At 38.2% G+C, this 18,027-nt stretch overlaps 1 protein-coding gene across 1 annotated transcript in view; it reads left to right on the plus strand.

Moving 5' to 3' along the window:
- gabbr1b (gamma-aminobutyric acid (GABA) B receptor, 1b) overlaps positions 1-18,027 on the plus strand; it is a 122,129-nt gene that overhangs the window by 25,241 nt on the left and 78,861 nt on the right. Inside the window, exons 2-6 of the mRNA XM_057354098.1 lie at positions 3,204-3,287; positions 11,093-11,157; positions 11,271-11,409; positions 11,496-11,681; positions 11,779-11,796. Coding sequence (XP_057210081.1) covers positions 3,204-3,287; positions 11,093-11,157; positions 11,271-11,409; positions 11,496-11,681; positions 11,779-11,796 — 492 coding nt within the window. The remainder of the gene's footprint in view (positions 1-3,203; positions 3,288-11,092; positions 11,158-11,270; positions 11,410-11,495; positions 11,682-11,778; positions 11,797-18,027) is intronic.

Here is an 18,027-nt window from a genome sequence, read left to right on the forward strand (position 1 = left end):
TATAGTGTGGGATGAAATGTGTTATGGCTCATGTACTCATTCATACTCCTTTGAGACCGGTTAGAAGCCATGAATAATCTCCAGAAATTGCTTCCATTGTTACTACGGCACTGGATGTCGAGTCGAGTCTTCCCGCCTGGCTACCTGTGCTTCAAATTAGCGTATCATTCCAGTGAAATTAATTGATGTATATTAGTCCTGAGTGATTGTTGCCATAATCAGATTTTGCGAACGTGTTTGTGTAGGTCCCGGTTCTTCGCGTGAAGCCGGCGATGTACGTCCTAGATTTCGCTCTCTGTTAATCCGCGGCTCTTTGAAGCCTCTCTCTCTCCTCTGCTATTCCTCGCTCATTATAGTAGCATATGAACATGTCCTGCTATTGCATCTTTCTTTCAGTGTCGTTCCACCCTTCAACAGGGTCCAAATTTAACGCTAACCGAATAAAAATGAGCGTTTCGGGGTATGTACAATATTTCTCGGCGGTTTGTCAGTAGCGTTGTCTTGGACGTGCAACATCGTGCATATGGTTTATTTGATCAAAATGTGTTTTCGTGGCAGGTGCAGTTTCACAGAGAAAAAAAAGATGTTTGTGTTGTTTTGATCCGGCAAGCCAAGGACACAATGAGCTGTGCTGTTCCCCACAAATATGCGAGTAAAAAAAGGCTTTTTTTGTGGATGTATTCCCTGAAGTTCACACAGGTGTCTGAGCAGATTGGCCACAGATGTATGTCATGTTCCACGGGTTTGGCTACCAGATACTTGGACACTAGTGTTTTGTTTACGGCATATGCATTGCTTTAAAACACACAAATCTTGTTTCAGGTAAATGTGTTTTCTTTCCTTAAAGCCATAATATCATAAGATTTTAGGACTAAATATCCAAAAACAACATAGTTAAATACCCTGTTCACGTGTGTACTTACATTATTCCAAATGTTTCCAACAATTGTAAATGACTCCGTGCCTACACCGACCACGTCCCCTGCACCAGCGCCCTTCCCCGAATTCACTCCTTCACGATCCCCGGACTTTTGGTACCATGAACTACACTTCCAATGATCCCTTGCACACCACACGTCTGTGAAAAACCTTGATTCCTGACAAATTTGCAGTTTTAACCAGTGTAACACCTAGTACTCGAAACCAGTCTTGGTCTTGGTATTGGTCTCAAATACATTTGGACTCAGTCTTGTCTTGGTCTCGGACTAAGAGGACTCAGATTTATTTCAAGACTGGTCAAGACCACAACTACAGGGATTTTTCTTAACTGCCGATGCATCGTCTGATTTATTTGTTAACATCGTTAATGCGATTGGATGTAAAACTTTCTGCATCAAACACAATGTTTTTTTTGATAGTGTTTTGATAGTGAGAAATGAATAGGATAATATGTCAAAAAATGCCAACAAATTTAAAGGGATAGTTCACCCAAAAATGAAAATTCTTTCATCATTTACTCACCTTCGGATCGTTCCAAACCTGTAAAAATGTCTTTGTTCTGCAAAACACAAAGGAAGATATTTGGAAGAATGTCTGTAACCAAACAGATCTCACCCCTCATTGACTCCCATAGTATTTACTGTATTTTCACTACTATGGCAGTAAAGGGGAGATGAGATCTGTTTGGTTACTGACATTCTTCCAAATATCTTCCTTTGTGTTTAGCAGAACAAAGGAATTGATACAGGTTTGGAACAACCCAAGGGTGAGTAAATGATGACAGAATTTTAATTTCTGGGTGAACTATCCCTTTAATACAAGTGACTACAAAATTCAAGAGGTCAGTGCAAAAAGTACTTAATATCTGATATAATTTAGGATTATCACAAGAGCTCAACTTGTAAATTTTTGTAGATTTTATATGAACATTAACAAGAGGTTAATATTAGGTGACTAACATTTTTGCTCTATTTGTGTGTTGAAAATAGCTCCAGTATTATCTCTTTAGTATTTGTTTGCTCAAAGAAACTAAAGGAAAATCACTAGACATAAAATTCGCCTGCAATTACATTTTTATTTGATTATGAATTTTTAGAGTTGAGGTTATGTGGATCTTTCAGATGAATTTGAAGAGTGTCTGGTCTTGGTCTTGGCCCTGCCTTGGTCTCGATTTAGGTGGTCTTGACTGCAACACGCAACTCTTCAATGCCCTGTCTGTCAATGCCGTCATATCCGTGTTATCCTCGGTTTTACAGTTTTAGCTGTTGTTGAAATTATGGGCGCGTTTGACATGCGCCGCTCAGACCATTTGGCTTATGGCATGAAAGTATTGCGAAAGCAATCGAGATGTTCTCGCAATACTTTGATGTCATACGTCAATCAATCTGCGCTGCATTCAATTGAACGCACCTCATGGCAACAGTGTAATGAAAAGTAGTAGTTGCTAAAACTTTATGCCATCCATAAACATGATTTCCGAGCCCCATTGGTTTGATTTTCTATCAGCAGTCTACCACACTCCTCAGCATCATCTATGTTGTTCTTACACCTTTTTTCTTGCTCAATAACTGATTTTGGTTCCTTTTTAATTGCAGCTTTTGAAATGCCTTGATTTGATAAATCTGCTGTATATGATTTATATCGTGCATATCAATTGCTACGCTCTCCTTTCCACACGCACCAGCATTTAACCGGCCCCTTCACCCTCTTACCACATTGGCATGGGCTATTAAAAACCCCATAGAGATTGACCAGAAGTAATGTTGTCAAAACCGCCACCAACAAATGCTTAACAGCCACTGACCGAAACAGCGGCTATCATTCATCACGTCCACCCCCATCCACACGCGACCGCTGCTCGCAGGAGTGTCTGAGTCAGAAAGCAGTTAGGTGGAAAGAGAATATTGATGGGGGCCGACCGGGCAGCGCTCGCACCTTGATGCAGATATTAAGCGGATCTGTGGGCTGAGTAAGGAAAGGCACCCTGCCGCGAGTGACTCATTTGGTCGGTTGTGGTAGACTAACTGTGAATCTAGAAGAGGAGATCAGCTGTTCAGAGATTTCAGAAGGGCCGTCCGGCCGCGAGTGCTGATTCTGATCTCTCGGCCCGTGCCTCCGCCCCTCCCACCTCCTCTCTCTTCTCATCCATCAGAAAACTCTCTTGCACCCTTTAAACAATCGCTCTCCACACTCTGTTTTCACACTCGGCCCGGTCTCTAACAATAATTCCGAACCTTCATCTCTCTCTCTCTCTCGTTCTGCAGGTGGAAGAATGGCCTTCACGCTTGTTCTATTGATTCTTCTCTGGTCTTTTCCTCTCACCGCGGTCTCACGCAATACGACGGCAGGTAATATAGCGGAGATCTGCAGCATGTGTTTGATGTGATGTGTGTTGCGAGTGTGGTGTGTCTAATTTCTGTGATAATTCTGTGATATGCAAAATATCCTGTCAGATTATCCTACCAGCATAAAAGAAACATGTAGGATTCATTTACAGCGCAAAACCCTATCAAATTGTACTACGAGTATTAAATAAATATGTTGAATGATTTAACAACGAAAATACACTATCAGATTCCCATAGCAGTATAAAATATACAGGTAGGATGATTTTATAGCGCAAAAAAATGACTTAACATTGATGTGCGCATGCCTGGTAGGATAATAGTGCTGGCTGGACTTTTTGAATAATGTAGTTCATTGCATGCATAATTTTGAACATTTTCTGTGATTAATTTGACAGATCATTATTTAAAAGGTAATGCACAAAATATGTATGTATAGTTTCATTTTTTTAATTGTCAACTGGACATTTTTGGAGGGGCCCTAGGAAAATCTGGGGGGCAGTGCCCCCCTAGCCCCCTAAATCTCACCCTGGTTAAATGCTTGACCAGGTTCAAATATTCATGTAACAGTCACTGTGAAGAAGTATGTTGATAACATTCCGGCCTTATGGACACTTTGGTTCCTGCATTTAGTACTGTTAAAGGGATAGTTCACCCAAAAATGACTCAGAATTTCTGCAGAAGACAAAAGAAGATATTTTGAAGAACTTTGGTAAGCAAACAAACCTATTTTATTTTATTGGCCCCCATTGACTTCCATTGCATGGACCGCTGAAACATTTCTCAAAATATCGTCTTTTGTGTTCCACAGAATAAAGAAGGTCATACAGGTTTTGAATGACGTGAGGGTGAATAAATGCTGACAAAAATGTTGGTAACACTTTACAATAAGGTGCTATTAGTTAACATTAGTAAATGCATTAGCCAACATTAGCTAACAATGAACAATTTAATTTGTCATCATTTATTAATCCTTGTCAATGTTAGTTCATGTCAATACAGTTATTCATTTGAGTTCATGGTGCATTAGCTAATGTTAACAGTGACAGTATTTGATTTTAATAATGTATTAGTAAATGCTAAAATTAACATGAATTAATATGAATAAATGCTTTAGAAGTATTGTTCCTTGTTAGTTTATGTTAGCTAATGCATAAACTAATTGCTAACAAATAGCACCTTTTTGTAAAGTGTTACCAAAATGTTCTTTTTAGGCAAACTGTGCCTTAATCTGACATTTAAGAAGTATTGTTGTACTGAATATCACAGTGAGGTTGCAATTTGGCTATAGACGCAAATTTGTATGAAAATCACAGTAAGTTTCATTTTTAGTGACTTTTATTTTCAGTCGAAACTTGGCCTGTTTCCTCATACTAAGAAAAACATTTCCAAAAGTAGCCAATGCATCATCTCACAGACTAAAATAGTGCACGTACTGTATGTGAATGAGATTAACTGAATTTACTGTAATAACAGCGTATGTGAAATTTAAGGGATTTGTATATGTGTTTGTGTATAATATTCTGTCCTTTCTCTGGTGTATGAGTGGTGGTTATATTCCGCCTGTGTATGTGGCCTTATTCACCGGTCACATCAGTCAGCATCTGGAATTGAATTTTCCTCACGTTGTCTCGGTCCAGCTGTAATTGCATCCTTCCTATCTCAAATATTACAAGCTTAGCTAGTCTGCTTTGCCCAAGCTGAACGGCTAATGAAACCCAATATCAACACTATTAGATGTCTGACAGCTATAATAAGTACATAAATCCTCACGTATATAATCCCCTCATGCATAATTGTCTTGTTCTATGGGCTGTTGACTGGCAAAAGTGCCTGTGGAATATCTCTTGTCACTGTGTATCTCCTCATCTATCACTCCTTTCAGCTGTGTACACACTGCAAAGTTTTGGGAGTGACAACCACATTTATAAAAAGGGGAATTTAACGTTCTCTGTGTGTATGGAATACAGGAAGCATTCCTACCACCCCGGCTCTTTTGCAGATGTCAATGAGAAACGTGCATGTGACCTTTGCGAAATGCTGCCTTCGCAACAAAAAGGGGTGCTTGTGAGTTTGGAATCATAAGATGACAAATGGGACACTCTATGGGTTTAGGTTTAGTTTAGTCTGCCTATTTTACCAAAAGCAGGTGTGTATTTTTAGCAACATTTTTGTTAAATGAGTAGTTCACCTTCAAAATGAAAATTCTTTCATTATTTACTCACCCTGTTTTCATTTTAAACCTGTGTCATTTCTTTCTTCTGCAAAACGCAAAAGAAGATATTTTGAAAAATGTCAGTAAACAAAAACCGTTGGTCCCCATTGACTTCTGTTGTATGGACACAAAACCAATGTTAAAGGCGGGGTGTCCGATTTCTCTTAGCCGTTGCTGATGTTCAAATCACCAAAACAGACACACCCCTACCCCCATGTTTCGCGTTCGTCAGCGCTCGGCTCGGCTAATGTCCGTCCTGTGCACTGTACACCTTACTGCCGATTGGCTACAAGGTTGTTTTGGTACTCGGCCCGACTTTGTCTAAACAAACGTACTTCGGAAATCGGACACCCCGCCTTTAATGGGCACCAATGGTTTTCTGTTACCAACATTTTTCAAAATATCTTCTTTTGTGTTGTGCGGAAGGAAGAAAGTCATTCAGGTTTGAAATGACAAGGAGGCGTGTAAACAATGACAGAATTTTCATTTTGAAGGTGAACTATTCCTTTAAATGCCAGCTATCGCTGTATGAGTAAATCACATGCAACGTAAAGCCAAAATAAAGACAGATCACAGTTTCAGTTTTTTTTAAATGTATTAAATCATTTATTAAATGTAACAAATGAACATACTAATAGTAAATAAACGTGATTAACAGTTGCGTTGTTCTCTTTATGATAAGCTAATACAATAAACATGACAAATGAAATAAAAGTGAAGCAACATTGAAGAATTACCCCTAAACCTGATGTCACTGGGTCGAATGCCGATGAAATGTATAAATAAGACCTTACGAATTCTTTCAAATGACCCACATTGTAAAGTAGTTGTGAATTTTACAATTTACGATTATTACTATTTAATCAAAATTCACACCCAACTTGAATTCAGTCATATTATTCATGAGTCAACTTGTACAAGTTACTGAGCAAAACATCTCAAAATTGCTTACAGAAGAGGAGTGACAACTATATCTAACCGCAGCGTGTACGTGGCCTTCTCGAAAACAACACCAGAATACATATATCACTCACGATAGGCTTGGCATTTCAAACACCTCTTTAGGGCTACGAACACTGAGCCAATGGCAACGCACGAATTGAAAATTCTGCTCATGTTTTTCATTGCATATAAATACACGCATACACATAGACTGGTGCGGGTCTGTGCTGCCTCTGGCCACTGGGTTTGGTGATGACTGTAATTAGCTACTGACACTGTAGGTGAGGCAGACTGTAATAACAGGCTACAGCAACAGGGCTCTTCTTCCTGACAGCAAATCTCAGCCGGAACATTGAGCCCGAATCAGACATTTACACAGATTAGAAGTCTGAATGACTGAAATATAATGGAAAATGATGCTTTCTGTACTCTTGGCCTACTATTCTGGGCTACACGTGTAGTCTGTAATTACAATGGGCACTGCCCGCTGCTGTGAAAGGCAGTTTCAGCTGTGTGTGAGTTTCTTGTGAACTGGGAGATAATATTTTTAGTCCTCTTATTTAATTGTAGTGTCAGGAATAGGAAGTTGTATGAATAAATGCCTTTAGTCTTCGCAGGGGCTTCCATCATGGCTGTCATTATTGCTTCGGTAAGCTCAATGATGGCTCTGATATTTGAAATGGAGAGGGCGACACCTAATGGGCAAATTGAGTATTGCTGTTGTGTCTCAAAATGATTTTAAAGGCTGGAGAAGCTAGAGATGACACAGTCTTGCATCAAGTTCAGATCACTTTGCCATAGAGTGACTTGAAGGGTCTGGGAGGGTCAGACTGATTTGTAAAGCAAAGCATTAGAATGTATTTTATTTTGTTTATCTGAAATAATACTGTAAAACCATGATAGACCATTGTAGGCAAAATGAAATATTTGCATGCAGCGTTTTCTGCATGCAAGATGCTACACAATGCTATAGATTACCTTTAACATCCACTGGACATTTTTGTTTCACAAAATGTGATTTATCATGGGCAAAGGTTTTACAGATTATAAAAAAACGTTATTTTAAGAATCTTAGACTTATACGGTTATATAGAGAACCAGTGGGCAACCAGTGGGCATCACTGCAACGGAAACTTTATGAACTTTTATTTTCAAGAGTGTTGGCCCATAACAATGCTAAAATTTGCATGAATATCTGTAAAAACTCAATTTATCCTCAACAAAATAATTGGTATAACCCACAGAACAAAGCTGAATTTGTGCTGTTGCTTGTGTGCAGTATGTGTCTACTTAAACACAAAACAAAAAGTTGGAATGAAAAGCAATCATAAGTATGAAAATAAAACAAAACAAATATGAAATGATATTTACAAATAGTTAAACTATTATTCTACTATTGTTCTTACTGTAAGTTACAAAGACATCGACCATTAGACAAAAATAGGTTTTATCAAAATATTGTTGACTGTTGCATCTGAAAAGGACTCAGTGTTAACAGCCAGTTTGTTAAAAAAAACACAAAATATGTTTGTACATGATGTAAACGAAAGGATGAGGGCAAGGTGAAGTTGCAGCAAAACCATAACTTGGATAACTGAGGTGAATTCCAATATAATGACAACAGAAAAGAGCAACTTAACAACTTAATATACAAAAATAATAAACAACAACAAATTCATAAACAAAACAAGAAGGTTTATATCATTAAACTAAGAACAGGTGAGGGAACAGAGAAACACAGAGAAAGTGAACACTGAAATGGGACCAAAATGTAACCTAAAAAGATTCAACCTATAGACGATTTCAAAATAAGAGTCCTAAGTACAGTTTTTCTCGATCGCTAACACATAATTCATGAAACAATTCACCATTTTCTGACAACTATAAACACATTCTCAAAACAATACACCAACTTGTACAAACCCCACACAAAAACAGCCTCATTTTGCAAAGGTGTAACCATGTTCGCATTCAAAAAAACACATTATATAATCAACTGAAGTGTCAAAGCCCATAGCAACAAAACATCTTACAGTTTTTTACGATCGCTATGACATGTTTTCCAATACTTCTAACAATTTTCCTAAACTCTTAACGCACCAACACACCTACAACACACAATTGACAAAACAGTTAATTTCATGCTCAAAATCACACATTGCAAACTAAACTCCAACACTAATTTTCAAATTACAATAATATACTAACACAATACACTAAATCTACAAAAACACCGCAAACATGTCTCAAAATCAAATTATTAGTTCAAAACACTAATACATGTTATCTTCCAACAGGAACATTTAATCAATCATAGCACAATATCATAAAAACACTAACATCAAATGGAATTACAGAATCTGCATTGTTTTAGGTGTCAGGTCTGACCTTATAAAATAGAGAGTATATTGCATTGATCATAGGTTGTGTTTTACAGTACAGTTTATTTTACAAGTTGGGTTTATTTTGTTTATTTTGCTGCTGAAATTAAATACAAAAATTGAATGACCAATCTCAGAGTAGCTTTATAGAATGAGCGGTTTATGTGGGAAAAAAAGAGACAGAGACAGAATTGCTGCAGTAAAGGCTTTATTTGCATTAGAAAAACAAGAAAGAAAACAAGAATGCAAGAAAACAAAATATGCAAGATAGCTGTCATTTACTGTATTATGTGAATATTAAAACAAAAAAACCCACCGAAGAATAATAAAAAAATAACTGTAATCTAATCGGCCCGGTCTTCTGCGTTTGGCCACATGTTCTCATCCACATCACATCTGATATCTTCTCTGGCAAGGCACCTTGGGAAGAATCTTTTGGTATGCCTTATCCACCCCTGGCAGTGTTCAGCTGTGATGTATATATTTGCATAACTTTGATCAGCTGTTTCTCATTAGCAATGGAATAAAATACAGGGGGCATATTTGTGTTTCAGTTCACAATATATATATATACAGCTGTTCACTTTGGCTCTAGCCTACAAGTTAGGTTCAGAACATGATGTTATCTGTTCTGACATACAGTGTGAAAGCATATGAAAATTTGGCAGTAAAATTACATTGTTTTGGTCTTGGTTGAGCTTGTGTGTAAAAGAAGTTCAAGCATTTTAAATTTGTGTTAACTGTATGCATTTTGTGTCAAAGCAACAATAAATGTGTTAATTGTATAGTCTACACAGACAGATGTTGTGCTAACTGTGTTAAGAGTTTAGCAAAATTGTTAAAAGTATTGAAAAAATTGTCATAGCGATCGTAAAAAACTGTAACTTAGCAACCGTTTAACAACACCTATATCTCTTTATCAGAACATCATAGAGAGATGGGGGTTGGTTTGTTTCACTTGTGGGTTGAAGCATCATCAGTTGGTATATGCTAAGCCACGCCCATAGCAACCAAGCAGGTTAGCCTAGCAACCATTTAGCAACACCTATATCTCTGCATCAGAACATCGTAGAGACACGGGGGTTGGTTCGTTTCACTCATAGCTTAGAGCATCATCAATTAGTACAGCTAAGCCACGCCCATAGCAACCAAACAGGTTAGCCTAGCAACCGTTTAGCAAAACCTATATCTATGCATAGGAACATCGTAGAGACATGGGAGTTGGTTTGTTTCACTTGTGGCTTGAAGCATCATCAGTTGGCAGATGCCAAGCCACGCCCATAGCAACCAAACACATTAGCCTAGCAACCGTATAGCAAAACCTATATCTCTGTATCAGAACATCTTAGAGTCATGGGGGTTGGTTAGATTCATTAGTACTTAAAGTGTCTTCACCCTAGTGCCGAGTTCCGCGGTTTGCCACGAAAGCATCATTCACAGTTTCTTTAGAAAATGTACTATCTAGTTACAGTATACACTTTATATGAGAGAAATTTCACTATTCTGTATCCTGTAGCCCGTCAAATTTGTGATTGTCAAGTTTACAAATTTGTATTTGTATCCTTTTTTACCTGTTCCGTATTTTTGCAGAACTCAGAGACGACTAATTGCGTAAAGAAAATCTGCTATAGTATACTTTTACGAAATTGGGCCAAATGTGCAGAGGAAGCTATATTTTTTACATTGCCGCATATTGACAAATCGCTTCACTGTGTTGTTTCCTTTATCTTCTCTGTAAGTCGCTTTGGATAAAAGCATCTGCTAAATGCCTGAATGTAAATGTTATTTGTGCAGTTGTGTACTGTATTGTTTGCATGACCAGTTCATATTGTTCTTTGGTTTTTTAACTTTTCTTATCTCATAAGACCATCTTCATCTACTTTATAGTAGTGTAATGTTTTATTTTTTCCTAAAGCTCATTCTTGCATTTTGCTCTATCTGCACTCTTTTATGTTGTATATTCTAATAAACACTAAGCTGTCAAATTATTCTTGAATCCCAATAAGAGGTTTTAGTAACAGTGTTTTGAATTGATCTCACCAGTGTCTAGACTTTGTTGTAGTGTGGGTGTTTTTGAGGGCTTGTGTGTCATGTCTGGGGGAAACGGTTGGTTTTTCAGCAAGTTTGAATGGTTTTGAGAAGAGAGCTTCATTTTGACCTGAAAATAGGATGTTTGGGGAATTGGGTGAGATGGAAGATGTAATATTTCCAATTTTAGAGACAACTTTGCCTCCGTCACACATTACTGTCATTACTGTCTTTTGTCTCAGGTTGTGCTATCATTCGTCCGCCACGGGATGGAGGAATAAGATACAGGGGTCTGACCCAAGAGCAGGTGTGGAGCTTGTGTGTGTTTATTTAACATCACTACACATGCGTGTGTGTCTGTGTGAGTTTGGGAGAGTGTTTGTGTTCGGTTACATCAGTGTGTTCTCGTTCTTCATGCAGATCCGTAGCGTGCAGGTGTTGCCGATAGATTATGAAATCGAGTACATCTGCAGAGGGAACAGAATCATTGTGGGGCCGAAGGTCAGAAAGTGTCTCCCGGACGGCACCTGGACTGATCTCAACCAGCGCAGCAGATGCCGTAAGTCCAACTCTTAACATTATTCAGATTTATTTCAGTTTACGTTGATTTACCAGAAGGAGGTTCATGATGTTTGTGTTTCTCAGTACTCCCGTGTGCGAGGGTGTGGACATCTCTGGAAAACGGGCGAGTAACTGTGCATCCGCCCGGCCCGGCGGTGGAGGGCACCATACTGCACTACAGCTGTCTGGAGGGCTTCATCCTGGTGGGCAGAAATAGTACGCAGTGCAATAAACTCGGCAAGTGGGACTCGCCCAAACCTGTGTGCCACTGTGAGTATCAGCCTGTCTTTCACACTGTTACAATTCTATTTATTTATTGTGTATAATATACACAATTCTTTTTCTCTTTGACTTGCTTCCAATGTAGATGACAGACATTACACAGGTAAGAAGGATTTTAAAAATATTCATTTAAGATTAATACTTTTGGAGGACATTTTGACTATTAAAAATAAATGCAGAATCTGTGTGTCATTGCAGTGGAAGGAAATAATAAAGATTTGACTAAAAAACTAAATCGTAATTAGCAAAATCGTGTAATGGTGAACATTTTTTCCAGTATAAACTTAAAGTGGTAGTGCACCCAAAAAGGAAAATTCTGTCATCATTTACTCAACCTCTTGTCATTTCAAACCTGTTTGACTTACTTTCTTCCGCAGAGCACAAAAGAAGATATTTTGAAGAATGTTGTTAACTGGCCCCCATTCACTTGCATTGGTTTTGTGTCCATACAATAGAAGTGAATGGGGTCCAGTGCTGTTCGGTTACCAACTTTCATCAACATCTTCTTTTGTGTTCTGTAGAAGAAAGAAAGTCATACAGGTTTGAAAGGACAAGAGGGTGAGTAAATGATGACAGAATTTTCACTTTTGGGTGAACTATCACTTTAAATGAAAAAGAACATAGTAGATTTGTTTGATTTAGCGATGTCTGTGCAGACCACAGCAGAAGAAAAGCAATTCGACATCATGCTGGTGTATGTCAGAAAAGTCTCATGGCAGCGACGCGATATTCATTGCCATGTGTCTCGGTTCATCTCCACCAGCTGTGTAAACTAAAAGCATGAGGGGAATTCAGTCATTTTGGGCCATGATTATTTATAAAAGCTCTACAGGATCCTGATGAACGTGTTAAAGGCTTATGACAGTGTTTCTCGGTTCCAGTCCTCCCAGAACCCCATTTACACGATGAAAAATAGAACATTTTTCCTTAGCGTTTTTTTTGTAAAGTTTCACGTACACATTTGCATTTACATGGATCCACGAAAATGAGTAAAAACGCTGTATTACCCATGCCAGGCCAGTAGTCGCTAGTTGGCGATGTGTACAGAAACACTACACACTTGCGCAGCTATACAGTTTTAAGCCAAAAGCACTTTTTAATGCTTTTCAAGCTTCTCAAATCGCTCATGTCATACTGTGATGTCATATGCCGATCGGTCTGTGCGGCACCACATGAAGTCAAACAAGCTAATGTTGCAGATGTTTTCCTAATGAACTCTTTCCCCGCCAGCCTTTTTAAAGGGGCCATAGGACACGGCTAAAACGAATATTATCGTTTGTTTTAAATGTAATGCAATGTGTATACATGATTTAAGGTTCAAAAACGCTGCATTTTCCACATACCGTGCATGTTTGTATCTCCTCTTTGCCCCGCCTCTCTGAAACACACAGATTTTGTACAAAGCTCATGGCTCTGAAAAACGAGGTGTGCTATGATTGGCCAGTTAACCAGTGCGTAGTGATTGGTCGAATACTGCAAGCGTGTGATGGAAATGTAACGCCTCTTACCATATTTATAACATCAGGTTCCTCTTCAATTGTACTGACAGGTACGCCCACCTTACTTGCGTATACATTTGGGCGGTCATAGTCAAATCATACCACGAACTGATGTAGATTTGTGGGGGTGTGGTTACACGAGGCGTTTCAGGCAGGTCTGGGTGAGCATTCGCTTTTAGATAGAATGCATCTTTTGTTCCGACACTTTAATTTTTGCAATTTCACGTGTATAATACATGCGTGGGCAATTTATAACACACCAAAGACACAGAAAAACACGTATTCACGCCATATGACCCCTTTAAAAAAAAGTTGCCAGTCAGCACCAGCATTTTTGAACATTTTCACTAAAATGTGATGGCTTACAGTACATTTTCTGTAATGAATATTACAATTACCATACAATTAATAACAATTAATATATCAAATGAAAGAACAGAGTCTGCTTTTAAACTTGTCTTCATTTGTTCCTTTTTTATCACCTCTTAAATGTTTAAAGGTTTTTTCAAAAATGCGTAATTTTGATTAAACAGCTGAGATAATTATCTTTTTATCAAAGACTCCGTCCAGACTAGATTAAAATTATTATTAAAAACAGATAAAATATTTACCCCAAAAACAGATCAAATATATACGTATTGTGTTATACTGTTGTTGCTGTTTCTGTGTACCGGATGCTTCTGTCACCAAAACAAATTTCTTGTATGTGCAAACATACTTGGCAATAAAGCTCTTTCTGATTCTTTACAAAGTTGTGTAACAGCGCCACCTGCTGTACAACAGTACAAACACCGATTTCCGTAATAACTCGTCTCTGGTGGGGAATTGTTGGATTTTAAATGACAAAATGTCAATGGCGGGGAAATAGTTAAAGGTATAGTTCACCCAAAAACACAAAAGAAAATATTTTGAACAATGTAGGACAGCAAACAGTTCTGGGGCACTATTGACTACCATTGTCATTTTACCTACTATGGTAGTCAATGGGGTCCAAGCACTGTTTGGTGACAAGCATTCGTCCAAATATTTTTCTCTGTGTTCAACCAAACAAAGAAATGTATACAGATTTGGAACAACTAGAGAGTGAATAATTCTTGACAGAATTTTCATTTTTGGGTGAACTATCCCTTTAACATACTAACAAACTGATGAATAAGGTGTTTTATATTGGGAGAGATCTAAAACATTCGGGAAGGGGGGCGCGAGCACTGGAACTTTGAAACACTGACTTATGAGGTTGTGAATAGAATACTTGTTTACAATTTACTGTACTGTATACACCCTACTGGTTTCTATGTTTTTAAACTGCACTTGAAATAGTTACAACACATGATGCACCTAATGAATCATAATGAACCTCAACGTTTAAAGCGGTGGTATAGACTGATTTCACTCCACTGCCATGTTGAAATCGAAAATGAGGCAGGAAGGGAAAGAGGTGGGAAGAAAACCTGAAGGACAGATAGACTGCAATGGTTCCGACAACCACCGGGTGTCTGTGACATGAATAAACAAATGATGCGTTTAATAACAACGTTAGAGTAGCTGTGTGTACGTGAATGAAACCCGCTTATGGCCGTTTAAACAGTCACTAATATGTGATACGGCTAAAGGTCAAGTAAAATAGCTCGCGTGACATGCATCCTATGCTTATATTGTCGCATTTAAGATCATAAATCGTTTTAATAACTCCAGGTTGGTTGTCCAAACCATTGCAGTCTATCTGTCCTTGCGGGTTTCTTCCCACCTCTGCGTCGCTTTCGATTTCAACATGGCGGCGGCTTGAAATCAGTCTATTGTATGTTAACTTGCAAACACACGACAGCGTTGTCAAAATGATCTGCATTTACACAGATCCAGGAAAACGCGTATTATGCTGTAAAACGCTGTATTTTTTCATCATGTTACACGTGAGTGACATTCAGTTATTAGCTTGTTTAAAGAATCAGGGTTGCCAGATTGGTGTAACATAATCAGCCCAACAGCCAGTCAAAACTAGCCTAAATAGTCAATACCAAAACTCAAAATATTCTATTCCTCAACTTAAAGTGATACTCCACCCTAAAATGAAAATTCTGTCATCATTTACTCACCCTCAAGTTGTGGTGGTCAATGATGTCCCAGAATTTTTTTCAGGTTTGCAACAACTAGAGCAGTGGTTCCCAACCTGGGGTCCGCGACCCCCTTAGGGGGACGCCAGAGTTCACATAAGGGGCGTGGGAGCTGACATGCTTTGAGGTTAAATAAAGCTGTATAAATGTTCCACTAATCATTTTAAATAAAAAATATTTTTGTATGTTTTAAAAAAATCACGTGCTTACAATGCCAAGGTAATGCAGTCAAAAATAGTTATATCTTGTATAAAATAATTATTTCAATTTTTCCGGCTCCATCGGCAGACATTCGCACTGTCATTGGCTGTTCTCGCTATGAGACTCACACGAGAAACGTCCTTCTCTCAGGCGTCAACGTTCGTGTTAACAAAAAAAAATCAAAAGGAAAAATAGCAGAGAAACGTAAATGCGGTGATTCTTCGTCAGAAATAAAGGAAAAAGTTTAGACGCTATGACAAAACCTACGTAAATTTAGGTTTTATTGAAGGACAAGACAAGTCTCGGCCAGAATGTGTGTTCTGTGGTGAAAAATTGGTAAACGACAGCATGAAACCAAGCAAAATGAAAAGACACCTTGTGAAAATAAGCAGTAATTGACAGTAGCCTACATATCTTCATGCAAGTACAGCAATGTTCATGTTTAACAGTTCTTTCATAACGTTCAGTATACTCTGTATGTTCATTCAATAACCTGAAAATAGACTGAAACAACCTGAAAAATAACCTGAAAATTTATTTGAGTATTCAAGTAAAAATGTCATTAAAATCTTTTATATTACTCATATTTAACCATTTCATTTAATTTATTATTCAATTATTTCAATTATGTATATTTACTATCTATATATGTACACACACACATTTGAGGGTTGGGGGGGGCTCCGATTGTCATATATGTACGTGGGGGGCCCCAAGGAAAAAAGTTTGGAAACCACTGAACTAGAGAGTGAGTAATTTGTGACAAAATGTAAATTTTGGGGCGAACTATCCCTTTAAAATGTTTCTTTTTTGTCCATTTTTGTACTTTTTTTATTTACCAGCAACAATGAGTGACACGCCAACATGTTACCTCTCCACAAAAATGGGCTTACTATCTTTTCAATAAAACACGGTTTTATTATCGGAATAAACTGGGTACATTAAAATATTTCAACACAAGAATTCAGTTAAAAAAATATAAAGTTTGCAATATGTCAAACCTTTAATCCCCCCAAAACGAATCATCAGGTTAAAAGTAGCCCAATTTCACAGGCAATCCACAGACTTGGCAACACGTATCAGAGAATTCTATGATTGTATTGCTCCTCCCTTCCTCTTAGTGGCAGTGTTGAGTCATAGCCTCAATCCAATTTCCCAGTGGAAAGAAAGAGTTAAATGACGTTCTATTATCCCATCCAAAGGGGGCAGTGTTCAACAGTCAGTACTTCACAAACGAACCACAAGGTGGCAGCATAATACAGATTAACCACAGCTATGCAATACTAGTGTCAGAAGATGGCAGTAGTGAGACAGTCAAAATACAGCCATACTTACCGAGGTTATCTTTAAAAACTCACAGATGAAACTCGCTGTTATAGCGTGCGTGGGTGCGTACATGACATGCATTAAAAAGTCTTCTTAAATTCACATTGGTGAGCACAGTGGGTGTCACAAGCCAACATGAGTTGAGATCACATAGGCATTCATCACCACCTGACGTAACAAGATTGCCTGACCTTGACTTCCACGAATCGGGATGGAGGTGAGTGAATCGTCCTCGGTGTTTTGGCGTGTGTACGTGCGTGCAACACCGTGTGCAGATCAGCCCCTGGTGTTTGCTAAATTGATTAATGGAGGTGTCACTGTCTCAATATGGCAGTTGATGTCTGCGCAACAGCAGGGCTCGGAGAGAGGGGTGGTGATGGAAGGCCGACCAGCAGGAAATGAGAGAGGATAGGAAGATGAAAATGAAGGAAGGGAAATGAGATGAAGAGATGAGGAAGAGGAAGGGAGAAAGAGAGGGTAGACAAAAGCAAGGGCTTGTGGAAAGAGAGAAAGAGAGAGAGAGGAGAATAGGCAGGTAGAGCAAAAGCAATTTAGGAGGAATGAGGAGAGTAGAGAATGATTTATGCGCTACATCTACTTAGTAAATGGTGTTTTCTCACCGCTTTTACCTGGATGGAAATACACTTCCAAGTTCTCGCACATTCTCTGCCGCCACCTGCCTCTCTTGAGCTTCCTCCCCCACATTCATCACAGACACATCTCTGATAACCTACACACCAGCGGCTGTAATAATCTATATTTCCCAATAAGGCTGATTTACAGTGCTTTACCAACATACAGCAACATCAGAATTTTTAAAATCAAACAATAACTAAGAAATACTGAATTTTTATTAATATTATACTTTACTACTAACAGTATTACTTCCAAATTTCAAAATAAAAATATAGTTTCTCGTTGCATTTATTTGCAGAAAACAGGTGAGAAACAGGTGAAAGTAACAGAAAAGATCTCTGTATTTGTTCTAACCTCAAATACGGCAATGAAAACAAGTTCATGTTCACTTTTAAGCATTTCAACAGTAATATTTATTTATTTAGGAAAAGTTCACTTTTTTTAATCACAGCTTTCATGTGTTTTGTCATGCTGTCAGTCTTTCACATTGCTGTTGGATGACTTTGTCACTCCTGAGGTTTGATTTTGTTGAAATTCAACAGACACTGGACTGGAATGACC

Source organism: Triplophysa rosa, linkage group LG16, assembly GCF_024868665.1.
Source record: "Triplophysa rosa linkage group LG16, Trosa_1v2, whole genome shotgun sequence".
Classification (NCBI taxonomy): Eukaryota; Metazoa; Chordata; class Actinopteri; order Cypriniformes; family Nemacheilidae; genus Triplophysa; species Triplophysa rosa.